The 9211-nt window shown below is 67.1% G+C and overlaps 1 protein-coding gene across 1 annotated transcript; it reads left to right on the top strand.

Moving 5' to 3' along the window:
- The first annotated feature begins 2586 nt into the window (after window positions 1-2586).
- LOC121669049 (cytoplasmic phosphatidylinositol transfer protein 1-like) lies at window positions 2587-9211 on the top strand. Its single transcript, XM_042037521.1, is given in 10 exon segments — window positions 2587-3116; window positions 3118-3199; window positions 4228-4376; window positions 6115-6203; window positions 6366-6373; window positions 6850-6921; window positions 7008-7103; window positions 7194-7349; window positions 7424-7487; window positions 8331-9211. Coding segments are annotated over 10 exon segments (1152 nt in total). The 5' UTR covers window positions 2587-2946; the 3' UTR covers window positions 8597-9211.

A 9211-nucleotide genomic window follows, 5' to 3' on the forward strand; every position in this document is an offset into this window, starting at 1 on the left:
CGGCACTGGGGTGACTTTGGGGGGCACCAGCAGCACTATGGGGGCACCAGGCTCCAGCAAATCCTTTCTCCTCCTTGTTGACTCGGCACTGGAGTGAAGCAGGGCATGACCAGGAAAAGCCCAACCCGGATGCCTTTTCCTTGGCACCTGCACGGGGCCCCGCCAAACAGGTTCAGGAGGAATGCAGCTGTTGGGGGGGCTGAGAGCCCGCCAGGTACTTGTCACCAGCATGGCCGGGTCCTTGTCACCATCACAGTCACCCCAGTGGGAGCCCTGCTGGGTTTGGTCCCAGCCACGTAGGCCAGAATTCCCGTTTGGGGGCTGCTGTGCTGTCCCCTCCCTGGGGGAAAATGGGGACGGGGGGTGGCTGCTACCCAGAGCCACCAGAGCTGGGGGTGCTGACACACGGCACCGGGGGACAGTGACACCACAGGCTGGTATGTGGGAAGAAGGCAGGGGAAGGTGTGCCTGCGGGCAGAGCTCCTGGCACCACACTCCCGGATGTGGGATGGGTACCCGTGGGGCACCCTGGCAGGTTTTGGGGCCACTGTCCTCACGCTGCTCCTTAGGCCACTGCTTGTCCTGGCCACAACCTCGGGCCATCCCAGCCTCAGGGCTGCCAGGGCCATGTCAGGGCCCATCACTGCTGCGCTGGGGCTCACAGGGTGACACAAAGAGGGGTCCCCACCACTAGAAGATGGCACAGACTGGCGACCGCAAAAGAGCCCACAGGTGCCCCAGTGCCTGGGCAGGTGGGACTTCCATGGCCAGTGCCAGGACCACTGCAGTGCTGGGTCCCAGCACCGCCAGTGATGGCAACACCACAGGGTGGCCTGGTGGGAGTCCCCTTTGCCCGATCCCTGTCCCCACAGTGGCCATCATGGTGGCACTGATGGGCTACTCCCCTGCACCCCAGGCAGCGGGGCTGGAGGGAATGGCAGAATTTTGGGAGGAAATAACAGGAAAACGGCAGTGGTGAGGCATAGCCCAGTGCAGCACCCGAGCACTGGGTACTGACAGTGCCCAGGGTGATGGAAATGAGTGGAGGAAGGAGGATGGGAGGCACGGGGAGTGACAGAGGTGTCACTGGTGATGAGCTGTGCTGGCAATGCATGGCTGTGGATGGCACGTGGGCAGTGCCAGCACGTGGGGCGTGGTGAGGCTGGGGGAACAGGGGCTGGGCTGGCAGTGGGGTGCAGGTGAGTGGCTGGAGGAGGTTTGGGGATTGCCAGGGGGAGTGCAGCCCAGGAGCCCCATCAGGGCATCTCCCACCTGGGGCACACAGCGGGTGCTGGGGGTTGCTGGGAGGACCTGAGACCTGGTGGGTGCGGGAAGCCCTGCTGCCGTGCCGTGCCGTGCCGTGCCGTGCCGTGCCGTGCCGGGGGTACCCCAGTGCCAGTCTCTGAGGTGCCAGAGGAGCCCTGGCGCTGGAGGGTCTCTCGGTGCCGTGGTGCCGGTGTCACTGTCATTGCGGTGCGATGCCAGTCCAGGTCCGGTGCCGGTGCGGTGCTGGTGCGGTGCCGGTCCAGGTGCGGTGCCGGTGCCGGTGCGGTGCTGTGCTGGTCCAGGTGCGGTGCCGGTGCCGGTGCGGTGCTGTGCCGGTCCAAGTGCGGTGCGGTGCCGTTGCAGTGCCGGTGCCATGTCGTGCCGGTCCAGGCGAGGTGCGGTGCCGGTGCGGTGCCGGTGCGGTGCCGGTGCATTCCTCCCCCTAGGGGTCGGTGTGCCGCGGCGCGGGAGGCGGTGCGGGGGGCGGCTCGCTCCTGCGCACGGCCCGGGACGGCCCGGGCACGGCGGCGGCGGCGGCGGCGGCGGTGGGAGCGGGCACCGCCGCGGGCCGGTGAGTGCGGGCAGCGGGAGGGGCGGCGGGGCTCGGCCCGGAGGGAATGTGGCCGCGGACAGCGGTGGGGAAGGGGCGGCTGAGCCAGGCCGGGGGGCTCCTTCTTTTCCAGCCGGCGGGGGCCGGTCTGAGCTGCCAGGATGGGGAGGGGAATGCCGTGCCCTGCGGTGCTCCGGTGGGTCCCCGGGGTGTCACCTCCCCTATGCCGGGGCTGCCTCCGCCCCCGCTACTGGGGTCCCTACAACCTGGCACCAGCACCCAGCCCTCTGCCCTGTCAGCAGGGTGTCCCTGTGTCCCCCAAGGGATGCCCCTGTAGCCTCAAATGCTTATGTGGACCCAGGGACACTCCTGTGTCCTCCGGTGCCCCCAAAGATGCCGTTGTGTCCCGCTATGACCCTGTACCCCCAAGGATGTCCCTGTGTCCCCAGCTGGACAAGTTGACTCCAGACAAAACCCCATGTGAGCCCCCGTCTGCCCCTTCCAAGGCCTGATCCCCCATCCAGGGTGACTTTCAGGAGGGCCAACATCCCCTTCCTTCTCTGTGGGGCTGGGGGCCACGTTCAGGAGCCCCCTGAGCAGTCCTGTTACTCACTCTGAGCATCCCCAGCCCTGGCTGGACGGGGAAGGGAATGTGCCAGCCTGGCAGTGCCATGGCTGGGGTGGGTGCTGGGGGGCAGCCCTAGAGTGCATGCTGGCTGGGACAGGTGCTGGGGGAAGCCTCGGGGAAGGGGGTCCAACTCCTGCCCAGGGAAGGGGTGTCCTACATCAGAGACATGATCCTGTGCTGCCGGGGAGCAGCTCCTCAGGACAGGACAGAGTGTGGGTGCCTAGAGGTGGGTCCCCAGGAGCATCGGGCAGGTCTGACCCCATCCTCACATCTCTGCAACCCTCTTGCCTCACTGGCCACTACAGTTGGGTGGGGATGTGGCACCCCGAAGGGATGGCACCCTATTTTGGGGGGACACGTGTGCTCCAAGACAGCCGCGTAGGGACGTGTTCGTCCGCCTGGCAGGGAAGGGGTTAACGCCGGGAGGGTTTTGGGGTGCCGGGGTGTCCCCAGCTGGGTACACCCAGGCTGCTCCTCGCACGGGTGACCTCACGGCACTGCCATGGCAACGGCTCGTGAAGTCACCGCGAGCGGGGCGGCTGCTTCGAGCGTGGGGTGCTGGGATGGGAGCGTGGGAGGCAGCGCCGCGTCCCCCCCGCTGCCGCTGCCCGCGGCCCCCCAGCATGAGCTGTGTCCCCGCCAGCGCCGACGCCTCCGCCTGACCCCCGTGCTGGCCGCCGTGCCCGTGCCACCCTGCCCGTGTCACCATGCTCGTCAAGGAGTACCGCATCTGCATGCCGCTCACCACCGAGGAGGTGAGCGCGGGTCACGGGGCCGCGGCTGGCACGAACGGGGACGCAGCGAGGGAGGGGCTGTGGGTGGGGGTCTCATACCCGGAGCAGCGCAGCGCCGGGGGATCGGTTCCTGCCCTGAGAGGGACGCGGTGACCCCTTTGCTGTGTCCTCGTGGCACGGCTTGGGACAGGGACCGGGGCGTGCTGGGCTCGGGATGTTCCGTGCGAGGGCTGAGCCGTACTTTGGGGTGCAGGTGGGGGGGCATGCCGTTCCTGGGCACGGCGACCTTGGGGCACAGAGCCCGACGGCAGCACCGGGGCACAGCAGGAGCAGGGGATGAACCTGCAGGGGAAGGGCGGCGGGGGTTTGGATGCCCGTGGTATGACAGGGAGCACAAGCGCCATCCCTGCTCCGGCAGGGAGCCTGAATGCCATCGGCAAACAGCGCTGACAGCTGGCAGCATCCCTGGGCAAAGGTCTCTCGTGAGCACCTGGTGCTGACGGGGCCCTTTTGGCGAGCGGGGACCTGCAGCGGTGCCCACCCCGGGGCAGTGCCATCCCTCCCTGCTGGCACCTGGGGAAGGTTTTAATTTAGGCAGAGTGCGGTGGTAAAATAGTGCTGGCGGGTGGGGTGGTGGATGGGATCTTCAGCAGAACAATCAAACCCTTATTGCACAGCTGCATCGCCAAATCCACAAATTCACCTTATCGTTACGTATGTGACACGGACACATCCATATGTATCACAGACGCACAGCTTTCCCTGGCTCCCAGGTAGTTTGCCGCGCAGAAAACCTCCAGGCATTCTGCAAGGCACTGGGAAAGCACAGGGAGAGCAGGATCCAGCCCTTGCCTGGGTGTTGGGACAGCCTAAGGACACGGGAGGTCACACAGAGTGCCCCAGGAACCCCCTGCCCGCTGCACGGCTCAGGGTCCGCCACCCCTTGCTCCGTGCCTCAGTTTCCCCTCTCGGCAGCGTGGCTCAGCCCCCGGGCTGTGCCGGGTGGTCACCGGGGCCGGTGGCACTGAGGGCGGGCGCTGTGGTTGCAGTACCGCGTGGGGCAGCTCTACACCATCAGCAAGCACAGCCACCAGGAGAGCGAGAAGGGCGAGGGCGTGGAGGTGGTGAAGAACGAGCCCCACGAGGACCCCGTCCACGGCCCCGGCCAGTTCACTGAGAAGCGTGTCCACCTCTCCAGGTGAGCCTGTGGCTCCGGTGATGGGTGCTGGGTGGGCACTGCGGTGGGGGGCATGGGCAGGCATCAGGGTGGCCCCAGCTCTTCCTCCAAAATTTCTGGGGAAGCTCCTTCCTGGGTCCTGGACACCCTGCAGTGTGACTGCTCTCCCAGGGTTACCCCTGTCATTTCCCAGGCTGCCTCCATCATCTCCCAGCGGTGCCCCCAAATCCTGGGGTGCACTGATCTTGGGGGGCTGCTCCCAGCTATGGGGGCTGCACCTGTCAGTCAGGGTGTAGCCATCTTTGGGGTGCAGTGATCTTGGGGGGCTGCACCCATCTCCCAGGCACCCACCCATCTTCAAGGGCTGTGTGTGTCTCCCAGTGGGGTCCCCAAGTGCTGGGGTGCACCCATCTTTGGGGCCTGCATCAAGTTTTGGGAGCTGCACTTATCTCTCAGGGTGTACCCATCTCCTGGGGTGTTCTGATTTTGGGGGGCTGCACTGATCTTGGGGGGCTGCACCCATCTCCGGGGCTGCACCCATCACCCAGGGCACACTTGTCTTCAGGGGCTGCACCCATCTTTGGGAGCTATGCACCCATCTTAGGGGTTCACCTCCTCTCTGGGGGGCTGCCCCCTGCTTATGGGGTACACCCATCTCAGGACACTCATCCACCTTGCAGGGGTGCACCCACCTCTCTCTGGTGGGCACCCACCTCCGGGTGCCAGTGGGTGCCTGATCGGGGGGCTCAGCAACGCCCTGGCCCTGGGGGTGTCACTGTGGGGCAGTTGTTGGCCCCCAGCACCACTGTCCCCACGTCCCCTCAGCCGTCTGCGGACACGGGCTGCTCCCCACCAGGAGCTGCTGGTGTGAGACGGGTTATTTTTAGCTGCAGCACTCACGATTCCCCTCTCGCCTGAAATTTATTTATAACGCCTGAAAATTAATCAAAACCCACCTCCCGACTCCCCAGGGGGCCTGATCCTGCCGGGCTGCTGGGGGGGGAATGGGAGCACCCTGGGGCCTCGGCCCTGGGGAGGTGGAAGGGTCCTGGGGAAGGGGTGGGGGTCCAGGAAGGAGGGTGGGGGTTTGTTGGGGAGGAGAGGGGGGTAAGGGTGTCTGGAGAGGAGGTGGGGAACCTGAGGAGAGGATGGGGGCACTGGGGTGGAGATGGGGAGCTGGCACAGATCCTGGGGGGGTCCTGACATGCAGATGAAGGTGCTGGGGAGGTGGAAGGGGTCTCTGGTGGGGGAATGTTGGGGCACTGGGGAGGGTCCTGGGGAGGCAACAGGGGTCCCTGAGGGTGTTCTGAGGTGCAGGTGATGATCCAGGGGTGCAGATGAGGGTCCTGGGGAGGTGACAGGGCTCCTTGGGGGTATTCTGAGGTGCAGGTGAGGAGGGTCCCTGGAGGCATCCTGGAGTGGAGGTGAGGGTGCATGGTTGGGAGCTGGGGCAGGGGTGCGAGTCCTGCAGAGGTGACAGGGGTCCCTGGGGGTGTCTGGAGGTGCAGATGACAGCGTCGGAGTGTAGATGCAGGTGCCAGGGAGGTGGCAGAGGTTACTGGGAGAGGTGCTGGGATGAAGATGCTGAGGTGCAGATGAGGATCCCTGGGGGCATCCTGGGGTGGAGGGTCCTAGGTAGCAGGTGGGGTTCCTGGGGTGGGAATGGGGGTCCCAGAGGCAAGCTGTGTTTGGCGGCGCATGGATGGGTGACACCAGCCATGTCCTGTCCTGAGGGGGTGCCCTGCCGTGGTGCCCACAGCAAACTGCCAAGTTGGGCACGGGCGGTGACCCCCCGCATCTTCTACATCACCGAGAGGGCCTGGAACTACTACCCCTACACCATCACGGGTGAGCCCCGGGCAGGGCGTGGGACGGGCACCCCCGGGCACCCTGTCCCTGCCCAGTGGTGGGGGGGCTGCAGGGAGCTGTCCCCGGTCTCACCACTCCCTCTCTCCCCCCGTGATGCCGCCTGGCGATGCCACCCTGTGATGTGCCCTGGTGTGCCTGCAGAGTACACGGTAAGGAGGTGGCATGGAATGACCTGTCCCCTTGTCGGGAGCTGGGGGGGCATTTTTGGGGGTGCGTGTCCTTTGGGACAGACATCCTTTAGGGGTGGGTGTCCCTCAGGGTGGGCATCGCTCAGGGGGGGTGTCACCGTGGCAGGTAGCCCTTGGGTGGGTGTCCTTTGGGCTGGGCATCCCTCAGGGTGGGTGTCCTGTGGGGCTCGGATTCCCTCGGGGATGGGATCCCCTGGAGAGGGTGTCATTGTGGCTGGGTGGGTGGTCCTTGAGGATGACCATCCTTGGAGGTGGGTGTCCCTCAGGGCTGGGTGTCCTTTGGGTGGGTGTCCCTCAGGATCAGTGTCCCTGGACCACACATCTTTTGGGGATGGGCATCCTTGGGGGTGGGGTGTCCCTCGGGGTGGGCATCCCTGGGAGTGGTGTCCCTCGGGCTGGGCGTCCCTCGGGGACCAGCTGACAGCCACTCCCTGCAGTGCTCCTTCCTGCCCAAGTTCTCCATCTACATCGAGACCAAGTACGAGGACAACTGCGGGGACAGCGAGAATGTGAGTGTGCACCGCAGCTGAGACCTGGCAAACTCATCACTTCACCACCCATGCCCCATGTCACTCACCCTCCCTCCCCTCCCCAGATCTTCCACAGTGACAAAATCCTGGGCGACCACGAGGTCTCTTTCCTGGACATCGCCTTCGACGAGATCCCTGAGCGCTACTACCGCAGCCTGGAGGTACCACGGCTGGGGACGAGGGAGCTCCCTGAGGCCACCCCCTTGTCTCCTGTCTCAGGGGGGTGGGTTCACTCCTCCCCATCCCCCCAGGACCCCCGTTTCTTCAGCTCGGCCAAGACGGGCCGGGGCCCGCTGCGGGAGGGCTGGCGCCAGCACACCAAGCCCATCATGTGCTCCTACAAACTGGTGAGCGTCAAGTTCGAGGTGTGGGGGCTGCAGACGCGGGTGGAGCAGTTTGTGCACAAGGTGAGAGGGGCCCAAGGGGGTTTGGGAGGCACTGGGGGGGCAGTGACAGGGTGCTGACCCCCGTGGTGTTGCAGGTGATCCGGGACATCCTGCTGATCGGGCACCGGCAGGCTTTTGCCTGGGTGGACGAGTGGTGCGGTGAGTCCGTGGGGTCACCCGGCGCTGTGGGGAGGGGGACACACGGTGCCCATGGAGGGAGGGGGCTGCAGGTCTAACTGCTGATGCCCTAACCCCACCACAGCTCCTGCTCTTCGCCTGCGCTGCTGCCTGCTCTGCCTGTGCTGCCTGCTCACCCCTGCCTGCACCCCCGCACGCTGCCCGCTCCCCTGCACCCCTCGGGGAGGACGGGGACAGGGGTCCCAGCACCCTGCCTGTGCTGCCTGCACCCCCATTCTGGCAGGGACACGCGCTGCAGGCGGCTGCCACGTGCGGGCACAGGGACGGGACCCCCGGGTTTGGTGACAGCTGGCGGCGGGTGCCAGGCCACCCCGGTGAGCGGCTCTCTGCCTTCCAGACATGTCCCTGGAAGAGGTCCGGGCCTTCGAGACTCAGATGCAAGTGGCCACAAACCAAAAGCTGGGGAACCAGCACCCCTAAGCCCCTCTGCCTGCCGGGGACGGACACCCCGGACCCCGCCTTGCTGCCTGGGGGTGGGTGCAGGCAGGGGGGCTTGTGCCCCCCCTGCACCCCGCGGCGGAGGGTCCCCCCTCCCAGCTGCCCTCCCCGCGTGTCCCCTGCCTGCGCTGCCTGCGCTGCCTATCCATCCCTTCCCCTCTGCTGGCTGGGCTGGTGCTGGAGTTGGGGAGCTGGTTGTGCTGCCCAGCATCCCCTTCCCTGCCCGTCCCCCTGTCCCCAGTCCCTGTCCCCTTCCTGTCTCCCAGCTCGGTGGGGAGCCGGGGCGCGGGGCGCAGGCTGCCCCGGGATGAGGGGGTGCCGGACGCGGCGGTGCCGAGCGGCCCCAAGCCCGGCTGTGCTCGGCAGGGATGACGATGGAGGAGGTGCGGCGCTACGAGCAGGAGACGCAGGAGGCCACCAACGAGCTCATCGGCCTGGTGGCACCGGCCATCTCGGTCAGCGAGGTGGGGCAGCCCACGGCCACGCACTCGGCCCCTGCCAGCGCCCCCTCCACCCCCCTCAGCGACGAGGCCCCCGAGTTCCTGGCTCCCCCCAAGACTCGCCCGCGGAAGAAGTCGGCGCCGGAGACCCTGACGCTGCCCGCGCTGCGGGAACGCGCTGGCGCCGAGTGACGCCGGCGGTGCCGCTCCGTGCTGGACTGTGCCAGCTCCGCCGCCCACCCCGGCCCCGCCGACGGGCGCAGAGCCCAGGGAGGGACCCGCACCCGCTGTCAGGGCGCTGGCAGCCCTGGGGTGTGCTGGCCTCCCCGAGCCACCGTGGGTGCCCACACGGGTCGGTGCCACCACTGCCGTGCCAGTCCCGCTGGCTGCACCGGGAGGGGACGCCAGGCCAGCGCGGGTCCCCGGCAGCGTCGGGTGCTACCGCAGGAGCTGCTTCCCTCGACTCCACCTGCCCCGGTGTCCGCAAGGGCCACCGAGGCTGGCGAGCAGTGGGGAGGTGCCAGCTGGTGCCCGCTTGCCGCGGCCAGGCTGGAGCAGTGCCCTGCAGGGTAGGCACCAGCGTGGGGGCACAGTGAGGGTGACAGTGACAGCTGGGCGCGGGGCTGGGGCTCCCCACAGGACCCCCAGGGGCTGCACAGCCCCGTGCACGGCTGGCCCCGCAGTCGGGGTCCCCTTCGCTGTCCCTCCAGAGGCCGTGGCTGCTCGAGGGGGGCTGGGGTGGGCTGAGCCCCTCGTTTTCTTTAGGAAAACAAAGGCCTTTTTGGAAATAAAGCTCGAGACACGGCA

This window comes from Corvus kubaryi, unplaced genomic scaffold (genome assembly GCF_017639235.1).
Source record: "Corvus kubaryi isolate FWS band 111438036 unplaced genomic scaffold, C.kubaryi_AGA036_p1.0 37387, whole genome shotgun sequence".
NCBI lineage: Eukaryota > Metazoa > Chordata > Aves > Passeriformes > Corvidae > Corvus > Corvus kubaryi.